General features: G+C 42.8%; 2 protein-coding genes across 4 annotated transcripts in view; one reads left to right on the top strand and one right to left on the bottom strand.

The window, feature by feature from the left end:
- The window catches only part of QSOX2 (quiescin sulfhydryl oxidase 2), a 265,478-nt gene extending 255,293 nt beyond the window's left edge, over positions 1-10,185 (bottom strand). Inside the window, exons 1-2 of one of the 2 annotated variants that reach the window (XM_085613380.1) lie at positions 9,869-10,130; positions 7,678-7,748 (exon numbers count right to left, since the gene is read on the bottom strand). In XM_085613380.1, the coding sequence (XP_085469506.1) occupies positions 7,678-7,699 (22 nt within the window). In that variant the 5' untranslated portion in view covers positions 7,700-7,748; positions 9,869-10,130. Of the gene's footprint in view, positions 1-7,677; positions 7,749-9,868 lie in introns of both variants that reach the window. The other variant, XM_085613372.1, reaches the window with a different exon arrangement.
- Positions 9,880-17,257, top strand: part of LOC146868705 (uncharacterized) — a 44,994-nt gene continuing 37,616 nt past the window's right edge. The window contains exons 1-2 of one of the 2 annotated variants that reach the window (XM_085613404.1): positions 9,908-10,021; positions 11,564-11,794. The gene's annotated coding sequence lies outside the window, so the exon portion shown is untranslated. Of the gene's footprint in view, positions 10,022-11,563; positions 11,795-17,257 lie in introns of both variants that reach the window. The other variant, XM_085613394.1, reaches the window with a different exon arrangement.

Genomic DNA, 17,257 nt, shown 5'->3' with positions numbered 1-17,257 from the left:
TTTGTTAAACACAGACTTGACGGCCTCGTAAGGATGATGGGAGCCCGATGACAGGCAGGTTGCCCCATGTCCCCCTTACAGTTGGCTCTCATTATGGTGCCGCTGGCAGTGTGGGTGAGGATGGATGCATGCACAGGTCTAGGGATTTGAATGAGAAGACGGTTTGTCATACAGAATTGTCCCGTATGAGGACAACGTTCTCTTCTTTCTTACGTCACCAAACACGACTGGTCCCAGACTGATGCAGATATAGCATATATATGGAGAAACAACCGGCCTATACATCAACACATCAAAATCTACGGTCTATGCGGTGGGCCATGGGCCTCACAGCTGAAGATGGGCACCGGTACTACGGCATGCAACTAATGGGTTCAAATATTTGGGTGCTTATCTCTCCCCGGATGTGTTGCTAGCATGGAGTGCCAAGTTTGAGCCAGTTCTCGCTCACCTTAAAGTTATCAGGATTTGGTCAGTGCTCCCAATGTCCCTATTGGGAAGGTCGGCAATCTTCAAATGGTCCACCGGCCCAGATTCGTCTATCAACTACAGAATTTCCCTTAGGACATCCCACGACAATGGTTTCAAAATCTGAATTCATCCTCCTTGCCTTCCTATGGGACAGAGGAACCCCTGAGGATGCCCTCAACAAATGTTTCCAATCCATCTATTGTGGGGGCATTGCAGCTGCAGATGTCGAATCCTATTATTTAGCCGCCAATCTCCTGATTATAAACGACTGGTGGTATGATACATAGGGTGATTCAGCATATGCGCTAGACAAATGGGCAATTGGTACTGCCCCACTGATGACTTAACAATACAGCACAGGTCGACACACTAACCTACCTCCGACAATGACAAATGTCCTTAAATCACGGCGGTCACTGCTTCAATAGATGAAATAGTGGGGCAGGTTAATAGAACAGACACCACTATGGTATGGGAACCTGCTTCCACAGATGGCCACGTTGTCGGCATTCCAGAAATGGAACATCATTGGGATCTCCATCCTAGGATGCACTAACTACTGTTTCCGGCCAGATTTCGGTATAAGTTAAGTTAGGACACTGTGAAGCAAGGGACCCTTGGCTGGCTTCTGCCGGGAGACATTAGGTGCATAGGTCCAAAAGCCTTAACATCCAGATGGCGCAGTTCATACTTCTCCTTTATTCAACTGCAAATATGGGCGTCAAGCAGTGTTATTGCAAGAGGACAGTGCTCATATAGTGTGTGATTATTTGCAGGGTGGACAAAGTTAATGTGACCATCACTATGCGTGCGTCTCTTCAGTCACAGTTCCATTGATTTTATAGTCACTTTGAAGTCAAGGTTTTGCGGGTCGCAGAAATAAGCAACTGAAAGATTACAGGTCAACTTTTCCTAAAGGCCTTCCACTGCACGGGAACACAGCGCCACGTTTTTAATAAATATTGAACTGGTTGAGATTTGTTAAAATCTACAGAATATTTAACAGATGACTGATTATGTGAGAAATGCCGTAAAAACATAATTATGCGGGAAAATTCTGCAAGTGAATTGTCCAATTGAAGTCGCTATGGCTACAAGAATATTTCTGTATATCTGTTCTACTAGCTTTTCCCACTGCCACAAAGGCCTCTCCTTTACTTGACCCGTGCCCACAGTGTACACTACAGTTTTTGTGTATGTATGCATCTTTGAAAAAAGCATCTATTGTGCTGATATACAAGTTTCCAAAGAAACAACCGCCATAATATGCGATTTCCACAAAGGGGTCCTATGGGGAAAACACACAATGTGGTGTACAAACATCATCCTGCACAGTTCTAAATTTGAAAGAGTCCTTATTTACAATGGAGGCGCTTCCAGCTGATCAAATAAACTGAGCACAAACACACTAGGGGCAGGGGCAGCTCGCTGCTTTGTGCCAAAACATTTTTCAGCACACAGATATTTGCATGTGCTGTTTGCTGCAAAGGTTCACATTTTAGCACTGTTTTGATGATTTTAGTTATTGGGTGGCATGTTTTAAAGCCCAGTGGGTTCAGTGTGTGCATTTTTTAACTATTAAATATAAGCCGCCACCCACTACGGGTAATTTCCATACTAATTAGATGGTACAGCGGTCTCTGTGGTATGGTCACTGATTGCACGGATTTATTTGTGACTTGTAAGTTTAAATCACAGCATTGGACAACTTAGAATTTAAAAAATGAGCCACACTTTTTTGGGATAAAGTATTGGCACAAAACTGTCCAAAAAAAGGATCATCCAGCTCAACTCCTTCATGAAAAGTTTTGTGACAAATCAGTCAAGCGGGTCCCAACCCCCCCCCCCCCCCCCCCAAAAAAAAGGGTGGGAGGAGGTTCCAAAACATTGATTTACCATGTTAATCTCCCTACCAACATATGCCCTTCGATACAGAAAAAAGTACTGAACGCATTATATCGTATTTGGAAGAAGGTTATAATTTTACTCAGAAAGCATGCTTTTTTGTGATTTGGTTTAAATCCATTCAGCCTTTTTAGATAAATTAGCTTTTAAAGAGGGGCTTGGGGTGTGCAACGAAGAAACACTGAGGATGAGAACATGTAGGAGAGTGCTAGAAAAGGCATGCAGTCGACTACAGTGCTTAGACAGAGAAAAAAGTAGCTCCCAATCAAGGGAGCAGAGGAAGGACAAGTCCTTGGGCCATGATCCATGGTAGGGACAAACAAACACAAGAAGTGGAAGTGACTGCAGCATGCACCAATTTATGACAACCAAATGAGTGACAATGAATACTACCAACGGTAACGAATTTGGTGGCCTCTAAGACCCCTATCAGTAAACAAAATGTCTCACAAGCTACAGCGAAAGGGCATTCTGAGTGGCCAAGGAAGGTATTGGTAGCGTGGGACTGAGTGATAGGATAGACCACAACTCTGAAGAAAATGCTGCAGTGGCCATTACGGGATTTGGGGGCTCTGTCGTAAGTGTTCTTTTTCTGTACAACCACAAATAAGAAGTCGCATTCAAGAGTGTCTAATGCTTTCTGAATAGCTACAAGAATAAATGAAAACGAATGGACCCTCCACCAGTTGAGTTAATGTCAATGTATTCCAAAGTCACCTAGAGTTATGGTGGGTGAACAACCCCTCTGATCTTGGTGGACCATACAACTGATTAGACCAAGAAGTTAGCAAACACTGTGGCTGCTGCATGTAAAAAGGAGATGGGCCACTAAGAAACACAGGATGAGCAGGTTTACGATGCACTTAAATATTGCCTCACGTTAGCCAGGAGGAAGGTCTCCTGTCGCTAGCAATCAAGCTATGCACATGCCTGGTGACCTTGCGTGAAAGGTTTTTGATGGTTCCAACTGAACCTATTATGGGCCAGGGTCTTGTCACAAAGGAGATCAGTCCCTTAAGAAAGTAACTTTTAGCCTGGGTTATATGCCTCATAGGTTGGCTAAATATAAAACATGTGATTTAATCAGGAGCTCTGGGCCACTGCATGTTATGCGATAAGACGCGCACAGCATTTCACACCAGTACCACGTGTCAGGTGGGCTCCTCCCCAAGAAAGCAGAGTACCATTGTTAACAGCATTAGGAAGTCACCCTCATGGTAATATGGTCGGTCCTAAAGATAGTCTATTCAGCTGCAATTCTCTGAGCACCGGGTAATTCTTTGAATCATGGTTCCATTTCTCAAGTTCAACAACCAGCAACTACAGTTTTCCTTTCGTTAACATAGAAAGATATCCCATGGGACCCCAAAAGGACAGGCTTTTAGGCCATAAGGTTACAAGTGGTTCAAAGACGAGTGAACATGGACTGGCTCCATCCTCACCATCACCTGCCATAGACAGGATAACATTTTCACCCTTCTCTACTGTGGAAAGACTAGAGAGGGTTAGGTGAATACTCTTAAAATGTGTTAGTTTGTGAATGTGCACAGACTCATAGGGAATTCCAACCCTAGAACTACTGCTTCCTACCTACTTCCTATCGCTTAATGTACATCGGAGGAAAGGTCACATAATCTTAGCCTTGTTTTTATCCAAATCCTGCTTATGCGTAACATAACACAGAGGCAGCCAGGCGGCAAATTGCAGCTGTGCAACCTCGTAAACAGTATCTTTTAAAAATACATTTAAAAAAAACAAAGACTTGGGCAGGGTACCAATGCAGGAGTTAAAGGAAGGTAGTGAAAATATCAGTGTGGGTAAGTGGCGGGAAGCAGCACACAAGGGAAAGAGCAAGAAAACACCTGAACTCCCAAGAAGTACCAAAGGGAAAAGAAAAAAAAGTTGTTCCTTGAATAGAAGCAGAGGAAGGACACAATCCTTTCAATCAAAACGTGGTAAAAATGCTTTGGAGACAAGACAAAGAAAGCAAGCAAGTGAGATAGACAAGAAAGTCATCCAAATCAACAGACTTAAAGTTGCCTGTAAGCAAAACCTAATAACAAAACCAGTGTCAAAAGCCACTGTGGAAAGGCCACCTCTTTAGGCAAATGCAAAAGGTTACAAAGTTGCAGGCAAATTTAAGGGAGATGATCGCAAAGTTTAAGGAATGGGTAGGAAAGGGTCTGAATTAGAGAACATGAGACAGAGCAGATCGCAGTAACAAGCCAAAGGTGATGCATTAAGAGTTGATGGTTATACTTGATCTAACCTGAAACAGAGGCTGCAGGGGCGGCCAGGGTAAGAAGAAGGTCAAGAGTGTATAGCCAGAACAGTAAGAATGAAAAAAAATCTGGTTGCCCTCCCAGTAATAGAACCTTTGTTATCCAAGCCACCATGAGCCAAAAAATGTTGAGTAAAGCGAAAGATGAGCATACTTCACGTTACACCAAACCCATTATACAGCCCTAGTTCTGCAAAATGTTTATATCCAAGGAACAGTAAAAAACGAATTTCTAACAAAAACAAAAGACTCTTGCCTACCCAATTTGTGAGTCACAAAACAGAATTTGATGAGGCAATCGCCTTGACTGTGGTGCAGGATATCTGGGTTTGTGACATTTTAGACCATATTCCAGGGATTGTTTTTTGTATGAAATGCAACAATGGTGTAGAAATCATATTGCTCGACACCCAGAACATATTGTTTGTGGTTATGTTTATTTTGCCCTTCGGACAAGTAGGCCTAAAGCACTTTAGCACAAACCCTCAGGCTGCATGTTTACAGTGCCATACTATGGTTGTGGGAAAGAGGACTGTATAGCACTAAGGCATGGTAAAGTATACATACAATTCGTTCAAACTTTTATATGCGGGGCATTAATAAAAAGCCCCTACTAATATAGTGAGAGATGTGTGAAAATCTGCAGATCGATAGCAAATTCACTTTCCTAAACACTGGAGAAAGTTCTATTCCTGCCGTAAACAAGAGTAAATGTCCACCCTTCTCCCCTGTGTGCAAATATTGGAGAGGGGTTGGTGAAAGCCCTTAAAGATGTTAGTTTGTGGATGTGCACACTCACGGGGCATTCAACCCCTAGAACTACTGCCCCCGGCCTACTTAACATCCCTTTATAGCGCTGCGGAAAGCTGGCTTAATCGGAGCCTTGTTTTATTAAAATTCTGCCATTAACAGGAGGGTTATTATCAGGTATCTGACATATTGAGAACACTTTCAAAATGTGTAACCTCACTGCATGAGGCGAGGCAAAAAAAATTTCTTTTTTACACAAGTACATTTCTGAAGCATCCTGCTATTTGGGACAAGTAGAGAGATTGAATAAATGTCCAAACCTCAGTGAAGCATCAATATGCTTAAAAACAGTGCCTATTGTGGTGAATTGGAAAAACATATCACACTACTGGGAATATGCAATCTGTGCGTATTCATCTTCTGGTTCTCCAGTTGCCGAAATCAAGAAGCAACGTGTCTATACAAGCAGAGCCACAATATTTAATTGCAGCAACAAGCCCAACCTGGACACCACAGCTGAAATCAAATACACTCTGCGTCAGGATTTTACAGTGCTTAACATAAAAGATAGCAGTGTTTTTCTTCTAAATGATGAACAAGAAGGGTCGGGCATAAACGAGTTGGCAAGCAACTCATGCACTAGGATTCAAACGATTAGTTTAGCAAATCAGATACATGGCTGTCGTTTTATAATGCGTGTTTTTCCAATCACCATTTTTCACATCCTCTTGTGGCATTCGAGGTCAGAGGAACCCGTGACTGGCTGTCTGACAGAAGCACAGAATATAGACCATGTCTCCAAGCCAACATTCACTGTTTCAAGGCCGCATGCAGTTACCAGCAGCTGGCTTTTATCTCCCACCCCTGCCATTGTACAGCAAGTCACGAGAGCAGCTCTTTGTCACACTTCAATGACGTGTCCCAACCATATCTGAGAGGCGTGAGGGACAACAGCACGTACTAACGTAACCATCTGGCAGTCTCTCAGGCAGAAGTTGCATCAGGCATTCACTCATTAGTTTACACGGTGTTATGTCGTTTCTTGAAAAACATTACAAAATCCACTGCACAACTTTCATTGTTCATCATAGGAAACGCCACCACCTTACATATATAATGCAAACTTAATCCCACAATTCAAACGACCGCAGCGTTTATAAAAAATTATGTAATGTATCACATTTTTCATCACAGCCCCAGACATAATCGACTAAATACACAATTAAATAGTCAAATAAGCAAAATAATGATTGTACAAAGACGTTAATTCGTTAAGATTATTAATCGATGTACTAAATCAATCTAATAAAACAACAAATATTAAAGCTGAAGACGAAGTAATGCAAACATACAAGTTAGGAGAATGGGCACACTGCAAGATTATAACAGTCTTCACTCGCTAGGAGTATCTAGTTGTGTAACAGCTGCCCTCCTGTTTTCACCTTAATACCTGCTAGAACCAATACATTAATCTAGATAGCAAATGTACTTGAAGGACACTGAACAACAGCTATCTTTTGAGTACACATTCTTTCTGGACACTGGTCCATAGTCCAACATGGTGGACATTTTTTAATGCTGCCTTGAGGGGTATTTACAGAGTAGAAATGCATTGAGAACTAGCTCCCCAATGGAAGGCCCCTGCTATACAGATAACATAGCTGATAACAAGGAAATTCGGGTGGAAAAAGAAGAGGCTGCCCAGACTGAAAGCCTCATTCCGATTTACTATGTCACTCAGAAATGACTGAGTCTTTCTGGGCAAATTTCTGAAGCTATTATCTGGATGAATTTTATGTGGGAAAATGTGACAGAAGAGTAAAAACATTTGATTTTACCTATCAATTAGACTGAAACTGCATTCTTCTCCCCCCATTCCAATGTGTGGTAGCAGGACTCATCCCAATGAGAGCAGACAGGGGTAATTCTGCAATATGTGGCAATGCCGTATCCCTCTTGTTGTGTTCCTATGCAAGTGATACACTAAATTCCACTTCAACGTATGTAGCAGGTATGAAAGGTTTGTCTCTAACCTGGCAAAACCCTTTGATAGTGCTCAATGCCACATGCTTTCAGGTTTTACCATTAGCACGCCTCAATGGTACTATGGTATAAATACAGTGGTCACTCCAATAATCTAGACATAACTAATGGTTTCATTCATGCACACTCTGTTAGCAACCTTCTTGTAACTCCACTCTGCCCAGCACCCCAATCGTGTCTGAGAATAAACAATCTTTGGAAAATCCAAATGATCTCGCCTTAGTTACCTATTGGCTTTGCCAAAGGCATTTAGCCATGCAGCACAGCATCCCCAAGGTTGTGAAGTATGGCCAAAGTTCTGGAAAAAAACAAAGAAGCCTTTGATGCAGACACCCACCTCATTTTGTAGCCATTTGCATACGCAATGGCGTAAATAACACGGTAGGAAGGACAACAAAACCAACATGGGGGCTTTGGGAAAGCAACACCGAGGGCGTGGGAGAGCTACGTGGAGGGTATTGGGAAGCAATGGGGTGAAGCACACTGGCGAGTGCAACAACGGTGAGAACCACAGCAGTGCAGGGAGAGAGAAGTACATAAAGGAGACATCTCGAAAACGCATGCCCTCTGATGACAAAGCATTGGAAGCAGAGATGCCAGACAATCAAAGATATTGCTCCACAGGAGGGACAAACACATGGTCGACAAGCTGGAACGCAAATAAGAAGCTGAGAAACTAGAGTGACAGGAAAGCAAACAGTGGGCAAGCTCCTCTAGGTCCTTGGTAAGTCACAATACGTCTCGCAACGGACAGCTCATGCGCTGTCTGGTAGGCTCAACCCAAAAAAAGACAACCGGTTCAGTCTCAGGATTCAACCTGAAAGTACTGCAAGGGGTACCTTAGAATAAAGTTATGTTGTATTACTTTCCAAAACCCCATTTACACCATTTGCAGGTGATTCAGAAGTCAGCAGCTAGGATTGTGACAAAACTCCCTCCTAGCGCACACATGACCACAAGGGGTGGCAGTCAATGCCCAGCGTGGCAGCTGCTGTTATCACTTGTTAGAACCAGTCAAGTCTACAAAATACCACAACTAAAGTGAGATCTTCCCAGTATCAATCATGACGGAAATCATTATAAATTAGCTCCTTGGAAGTAGTAACTGGTTATACATCTTAGCATTGGCATCAAGTGCAAGTGTCTCTACTTTACGATGGCCAAGAGAAACAGACGAAACAATTTCTATTATGAACAGCTGTGTCCTCTTCGCAAAAGCAGGATCAGACTACGCTACTGACCATTAGGAACCACACTATATAACATCCATGTGTAGGAAGCAACCGTTTTGTAAAGGCCCGACGACTGAGTCTGCCACCATAGTGCCACCCATCACTTCATGAAATTAATAAATGGTTGTGGTCACCTTTATTAAAAGCCCATCATAAACTGTTGCTGGTCTTTTAGGATTAGTCCGTGGCTTGTTCCTTCTGTTCCCACTCGTGAATGATAGCCACAGTCAGCTGCTACTGCCCCACAGCAGCTCTATCAACGTTTCAGAATTCTTAGCCATGAAAACTAGTATATTTGATAACATAAGAGGAAGTGAGCTCCAAACAAATCCAAATAAATGCAACATGAATAACGATACACCAAAACGTCACTAAAGTAGATATGTGGCTAACAAAATTAATGAAGTAGCGTCACTGTGTTTGCAAAACAGCCTACCCCATCAACAGGGATGTTTACACAAAGGAGACCACTAAATAAAGTCCCTTTAAAGTACAGCTTCTGATTCCTCTAATCGGGTATGAAATATTTGTTATTGTGAAAGCTGAACCCAAGTTCCAAAGTGCAACACTTGTGACTTTAGACCTCAACTATAGTACTCATCAAAGGATACGGCAGATTTCTCACCCACGAAACAGCGGCAACCATTTACTGCATAAGTCAATGATGCTACCTGGGCATCATCATCAACTCTAATGTTTCAGCTTAAAGATGTACGCCTCACAACACAAACTCCGGTTATAACAACACGAACAAAAACGGGTACAAAGTAGTACAGTACCATAAGGTTATTGTTCTACTGTTACAGTTGGTAGGCCAGCCGTATACTATGTGACTCAACACAATGTCCAACAGACTGCCACTCGTATATAAAATCCACCATTGAACTAGGCATAGACCGCTATGCCATGCCACATAATGACCCAAGTGCCCTCGAAGGACGCAGTCAACCATTTATAATTCCAAGGACAGTGTGTTAATTATGGATTATCATGTCCACCCTACTGTCCCATTCATGTACAGTAGCACCCCTTTCTACGTCCAGCATCTCACAATGCCTTAAGCATCACCCCTGTATGATGTCCATCATGAGGAAAGAGCCTTGAACTTCAAAGCACGCAAAGAAGCATCACTGCCCTCCCACAAACACATGGGGTGCCCCCGCCACGCCCACGTGGCGTCGCTCACCTATGACGTCTGCAGCCAGCTCCCGCCAGGTGGGCGCGTAGTTGACGCAGTGGCCGCACCAGGAGGAGTAGAACTCGATGAGCCAGGCGCTCGAGCTGTTGAAGAGCGCGTGGCGCACGCTGCTTTCGTCCAGCAGGTAGAGGGGGTCGGAGGGTGAGTAGAGCTGGCCGGCCAGGGTTGCCCCAGGGAGCAGCAGGGCGGAAAGGAACAGCAGCGCCCAGCACAACCTCCCACCCGCCATACTAGAGCTCACTGAGTAGCCTGAGTTGGGGCCGGGGGAGGAGCGACGTGACCATTCACACGTGACGTCACACCAGTGGCCCTTACAGGGGAGGGGCGCCAGGGACAGGGGAGGGGCGCCTGTGACGTTGCGCATGCGCATTGGGAGGGTGTCCCCCGCCCAACAGGTGTTAAAGACACTTTGAGAGTACCGGCAGTGGGCCGCTTTTCCATTAATGCTGTGGTTGATTTGCAATCTGAATATCAGGACTAGCGTTACATCTTGATGTAGGAGGAGGGGCACCTGAGGGGAACAGAACAGTGCGTGGCAGTCGAGAGTGAACCGCAGATGACAGAAAAGGGATGCTTGTTAGACAGAAACACCTGAGGGCTAGGGACGGAAAGCGACTTTCGATTTGAGGACCGAATCCATATTTGGGATGCTGTTTTTTCAGTCAAATGCTATTTTCTCTTTTGCAGTTTTATATAGATATAGGGCGAACTCGACCCGATGGTATTTATTGGAGTGCTCTGCATGTTAGGCTCTATATATGGACGTCCTAAAATATGGATTGCGCCCAGTATATTTCAGTGTAAAATCTTACGCTTGGTTGGTATTTACGAGTGAATTGACCTGATCATATCTTTGACTAGTTCGTACCTATGAATGCATATTTATTTTTATTTGAGTTTTATATAGCGCTGGCTAGACCCAAGGGTATCGGAGCGCTTTCCATATTATGAGAGTAAGCTTATAAGACGTACAAGACGAAAGTCGATTGAGACAGAAGGGTGCATGCATGGCTAAAATATGTAATACGAGGAAGCGACAGCAAGGAGAAGGTGTATTTGAGAGACAATGCTCAACTACACGAAATGTAATGGAATTTCTAGTGTTTGTCCAGTTGCATGGGCATGACTGTTTACTGTGCCTGTGGGTTTATCGCTGTGTCTTTCCATGTGCAAAAGGGACAATATCACATTCTCGCGAATCCTGGCTCCATCTGTTGTGCTGTTGCCCAAAGTTAGTCAGTGAGCGGCAGTGCTTGGTTTTCCCCATCTGTAGGTTGCATGGCCTACAAAGTTGCAGTGAAGTTTCCGACCTGTGCTTCTCCACTAAAACACCTCAAATTGCGGCCCGACTAGGGAAATTCACAGACGCAATCCGAGCCGCACTGAAACTGAAAACAGAGTCATAACAGCATTCAGTCGGCCATCAAGCAATGAGCGTCTACGATAAAACTTTTTATCAAATCCAATATTCAACACCTCACTGCTAGATAGGACAATATTTTTAGTAATGGTCCTTTTTACTATTTTTATCTCTTTTAAATGTCTTTTTCATTCTTAACTAACTGCGTGAGATTTTTAACAAGTTTTGTTTTATTGATGGAATATTGTAATAATTTTAATTAATTGAACAATAAAGATTCATTCATTCATTCACATTCTCGTTTATTACTCCCACCTCTCCAGGAAACTCCCTGAATAGTGTTTGTCTAGCTGCCTGTCCGTCCTCCTGCTGCTTAGTACCATAGACTTAAGATGCTTATTTCCGGTTCAGGGAAGACCTGGCTTGGCAGTTCGGGCTGGACTGTTCCCATGAGGCACAGGGTCAAGACTGATTTGCATATAGCTGGGTCTTAACTGATGTGACGAAGTGAGCTAAAGAATGATGATGGATTCAACCAAGATCTGTGACTGGGGGTGAGTGTCTGAAAAGTTTCATTTCTCCATCTATCATTTTCTTGTGTTTGCTTAGTACCACAGACTCCCATAAAATGATTCGCAAACTCTCTGCCTGTCCTCACACCCAATGGACAATTTCCCCAGTTTACTAAATTGAGCCATTGTTAGATGGCAGAACATCATCTCTTTTTGCATTCAGGTACTTATAGTCTTGCAAAAACAACAATTACAAGTACCTCAACACAAGTGCACTCATGCCTAAAATGGGATAGCCGTTACAGAGAGAAATACATGGACATAGCTGCCAAAGTTTCAGATTGCTTTTGTGGGACATTTTCATAATTTCAGTGTAATTATGAGTGACATTCAACGACTGAGTGAAACTTTCTCACAAGCAAATATCAAGCAATGAAGACGAGGAAATATCAGAAATTACACCCATTTGAACAACAAGAAACTTGAAGCAGATCGTCAAACTGCTCCAAAGCAGTGGAAGGGCACTAAAGGGAGTTCAGGCTCTCCAGGTGGGACCTGACTGTAACCAAACTGAAACAGGATCTGAGAGAAGCCCGCTGCAGTGGCAGGCAAGCCTCAGGAAAGTGAGAGGCTGCACAAAAGTAAATTCAATTACGAATATGGACTGACTCGGAGCGTGGTTGCCAAGCCCCCCACAGCACTGGACAAGTCGCACCTCAGCGGAGAGACACAGTGAAAGGCTAAGGCTGCACACACAAAAGTAAATTTAGAAGAAGATGCCTGCACTGCAGCAGCCCACCAATAGGTGTGTCTCTGTGTGACTGTATGACATGAGCGTCTGTCCTCGTGGTCTTATTGGGCAAAATCAGATTGACTCTTGTGATGTCAGTCTGAATGTCGCAGTGTCGGGTAAATGGGTTACATTGTAGCAAGAGCGAGCTCAGCTGAGCCAGCCCACAAGCCTGCCGCTTGCACTCCAGAGACTGCAAACTGCCACTAGTTTGCTCAGGCACGCAGTGGTGCTAATTTGAGTGCTCCGGCTTGACAGCTGATGAGATGAGTATGTAGTTCCTTTAAGCTAAAGAGAGCTACTTGATATTTACAAGGGGCTTTTATGCTGGACCTATAAGTGCCCCCAGCCCCCCTTCTTTGATGATATACAGCCTTAGCGAATTTCACATGTATTTTTTACTTTATTTTTAATTATCATCCTGTTCAAATAGCATATACACCACACGTCACCTACTGTTAAAACCGTATTAAAACGTAAACTCAAAAGCGTGCACAAACAGAAAAAAACCTCAATCCTGTTATTAAAATACCAGTGAAACTAAAAGGGCAAATCCGCTACATAACATTTCAAATGGTAGCAGTGAAGCCAAATCTTAAGTTAAAAAAATAGTGTACCCTGACTGTTAATAAACAGCAGTGTACAATACGTGCCTGGGTGTGCATTTCACAAGTGCAGCTTTCTTCCACGTTCTAATATCGGGACAAACTGTCGGACATAAGTTCCACCACGTTTCCAAATGTGTGAACTGAATAGCTAAGGACAACGGCAGACTGAAAAGGCTGCACCTCAATCATAAGTCCAAACGCATATAATGTTCTGTTCACAATTTTTCCGGCACTCGCCGTTGTTTAGTGTCATTGTCCAACTGATCCAAGATTATAACATATAGGATGGTGCACCAGAAAAAAGTCCAATTCCAGCATGAATGTACAATATTTCCTTTAATATCTTTCTTTAATGCGTACAGGTTAAAATCCAGATCCAACCCGCGCGTTTCGTTCCAAAACCTACTGGAACTTCGTCAGGGCTGAAAACAATTGCAGACAAAAAAATTTGTGGGTCAGAAAATCTTTTTATTAATATCAAGTTTCGGTATTGTTGCCCTTCTCCTATTCGTCAAATGAAACTTAACAGGAGACTATTAGCCAAGGGGGGCCGTTAACCTTTTGGGCATCTTAGGACTATCGTACTTAAGAAAGGTTAACATATTATAATAGAGATTGACTATGCCGTATTTCTTGGCACAGGTATCAAGTTTGTGTTCTATGAATGTCCTCAGTGTTAACCGTAGGTCTTTAAAACAAACTGATGAATGACTCTGTAGGACGAATATTCTTAATTACATGGACTGATGGTCAAAACATATTTTCTGAGATACTATTCGCTTGATACGACTTTGAGGTGAGAAATGGTTTAACAATTGTGGAGAGAGAGGTGTGAGCGATGGTAATATCATTTTTTGAAGCTCAACCATGAGCAGTTGTTAATGGTGTGGTGACATAAATGTATTTACTTATTGGTTTTTATAAGACCATTATCTGTTGGTGTGTAGGCTGAGATTGGTGTCACATAAGTTTTTATATGGTAGTTTCATAGTGGAATTTATATAGGTTTTAAAAAGGGGGATTGGGATAAAAAGTGTTTTATGTGTGTTTTTAAAAACCATTACGTTATACTTATAAATCAATGTGCCAGTTTATGTAAATGGGGGCATCCCCATGTATTGGTTAATGTTCGTGGAATTTTTGTCTTATGTTTTTTGTGCTTATTATATACTGGTTTGTGTAAGTGATTTTTAAACAAAATGTCTGCATTTTATGTCTATATATATATATATTACCTACTGGCGGTCGCCAGTAGGTAGTTATAGTTAGGACCACGTTTCCATAGGAAATCCGCAACATTCTATTTTGAATAACTTTGGCGCCGGTCGACGAATCCTCGCGAATTTTTCAAAATAGGTGGGGCGCTACGCTCCGCTCCTACCCTGAAAGTCTCGGGGGGATTCGTCAAGCGGGGGCTGAGATAAAAGGGGGGTCCCAAAACGCGTTTTTCCCATGCATTTTTCCATAGGACCTTTAGACAGGGCTACAGCCCGAACGGCTGAACAGAATTTAATGAAATTTGGCAGAGAGGTAGTCCCCAGGTCAAGGAAGTGCCTTTTGTAGGTTTGGTGTAAATCTGTTCAGTAGATTCTGAGAAAATAGCCTTTAAATCAATATATATATCTGTGGCAGCTTACGGTGCGCTTACCGTGCGCTTACCGTACGCGTACGGTGGCGTGCGCGAGCGCGATTCTGATTGGCTCTTAGATCTTAGTAAACATTCGAATCGGTCGAAACCAGGAAGCGGCGGCCGCCATTTTCTCTCTCGCTTCCTGAGTTGGGCCGCAAAAACGAACCCCAAAAATGTGTAAAGAGGCAGTTTCATGAGATCCTAACCACCCAGCATTGATACAGGGGTCCCCAAACCACCCCCAAAAAAAAAAAAATTTTTTTTTCGGAAAATCGCCGATTACCCTTACCGTACGCGTACGGTAAAAAATTGTAAAAAAAAAAAAATTATCCACATTCTCCCCACCCCGTGTGCAAATGGTGCCCGAAGGGCACCATTTGTGCATGTCATATTACATGTAAGAAGTTAACAAAGAATACATTTCACAAAGATGCGCAAAATATGTCCCCCATGTGCGCACGGTGCGCGAAGCGCATCGTGCGTACATGGCCCATCCCGCTTAACGTGGGCACGCGGTGCGCGCAGCGCACCGCGTGACCACTGTGCGTGCACGGCACTAACTGCGTAAAGTGGGCGCGCGGTGCGCGAAGCGCACCGTGCGCGCACGGAACGAACTGCGTTAACTGGGCGCGCACGCCACGAATGGCGTAAAGTAACTTAGCATTTAAAAAACCTTGCAAATTCACTGAAAAAACCATAGGTTTCACACATGTTATAGTTAGCTGGACATTTTACTGATAAAAAACCAATGAAATTCCCCCGTTATAGTTACTGCAGGCAACTATAACTCACGCGACCGCAATCTTCTGCTGATGACATATGTGTCTTTATGAAAAAAAAATATTTGTAATATATGTAAAGCTAAAATTTAATGGAAGAAGACATGGGCAAATAAGTGTCTAAATACAGTATTAGCATCAGCAGAGGATTGCGGTCGCGTGAGTTATAGTTGCCTGCAGTAACTATAACGGGGGAATTTCATTGGTTTTTTATCAGTAAAATGTCCAGCTAACTATAACATGTGTGAAACCTATGGTTTTTTCAGTGAATATATATATATATATATATATATATACCAAAATTAGACAACGCTTCTTCTGGGGTGCTGGGACGCATGGAGGGTGGCATACATGCCGGCGAAGCACACCGGTAAATCCAATATTCCAAGAAAACTCCAAAAAGTGTTCGTATGCTCTCAGTAGTAAAGGCACAGCAACAACGTAGTTCAGGTCAGAGTGTTTATTACACAACGCGTTTCGGCAGAAGCCTTGATCACGTGATCAAGTCTTCTGCCGAAACGCGTTGTGTAATAAACACTCTGACCTGAACTACGTTGTTGCTGTGCCTTTACTACTGAGAGCATACGAACACTTTTTGGAGTTTTCTTGGAATATATATATATATATATATGTCTGTGTATTATGGTCTTATTCGTTTTGTTTTTTTGTGTGTAATTGTTTTCAGCCCTGACGAAGTTCCAGTAGGTTTTGGAACGAAACGTCTTGGCTGAATCCAGATTTTAACCTGTATGCATTAAAGGAAATATTGTTAATTTATGCTGGAACTGGACTTTTTTCTGGTGCACCTTCCTATATGTTGTACGTTTCCAAATGTGTCGGTCAAATATGAAACAAAGATTAAACAGGCTAATAGTTGCTATTAGAGTTCAGAGTTGAAAATAACCAGTGTTCGAAGTGCATTAAAAACGTATAGGAACTGTGATGCTGCACGCAACAGGGGCGGAGTGAGTGAGCCTTTGGGGCGTTGTAAAAGATGTGGCAAATAAACGAATATTCTGTAGATTTTTTCGGTTCTTTACCTTCAGGTAACTAAATATATAATAACACACAGCTTAAATGAAAATTAAATGCAAGCTATGTTAATCAGTGGGAAATCGAACATTATAAAAATGAAAATTAAATGCAAGCTATGTTAATCCGTGGGAAATCGAACATTATAAAATCTCTATTAGTTAATGTATTGAACCAAAGAGCCACAGAATTGAAGCCTGGTTGGTGCAGTGGAGAATAGTGATTTGAGTATGTTTAGTGCTGCAGCGTCCCAGTATGTGACAGAAAGCACTGTGAACATCCAAGTAGGGTCTTTTAAAAGCGCACACGTCCCAGCGTAGGTGGGAGCTACCTTACAAAACTTCTCAAAAACAATAAATATGTGTCATCAGGAAGCAATTGTTTTTATAACTGTTCTTTAAAATCACACACTTCACAGCTTAGCTGGTAACCCCTCTACAAAACCTCTACAAAACCTCTCAAAAAGAATACATTTGTGTTGTCAGAAAGCTTCAAGAGATTCCATCAATTAAATCCAATACCAGCTTCCAAGCACCCTTGTGTTGCTTCAGACTTGAAACAATAGGACACACTTAGAAAAAGGAACTCAGTGCTGATTTTTCAGAGCGCAAGAGTGATCACAAATCGGAGACGTTGGCAATCCTGTTACATTGCACCTCAATCTCA

The sequence above is a fragment of the Triturus cristatus genome, chromosome 1_2 (genome assembly GCF_964204655.1).
Source record: "Triturus cristatus chromosome 1_2, aTriCri1.1, whole genome shotgun sequence".
Lineage (NCBI taxonomy): Eukaryota > Metazoa > Chordata > Amphibia > Caudata > Salamandridae > Triturus > Triturus cristatus.
Note: the sequence above shows the minus strand (reverse complement) of the source record. Positions and strands in the feature narration are given on the sequence as shown.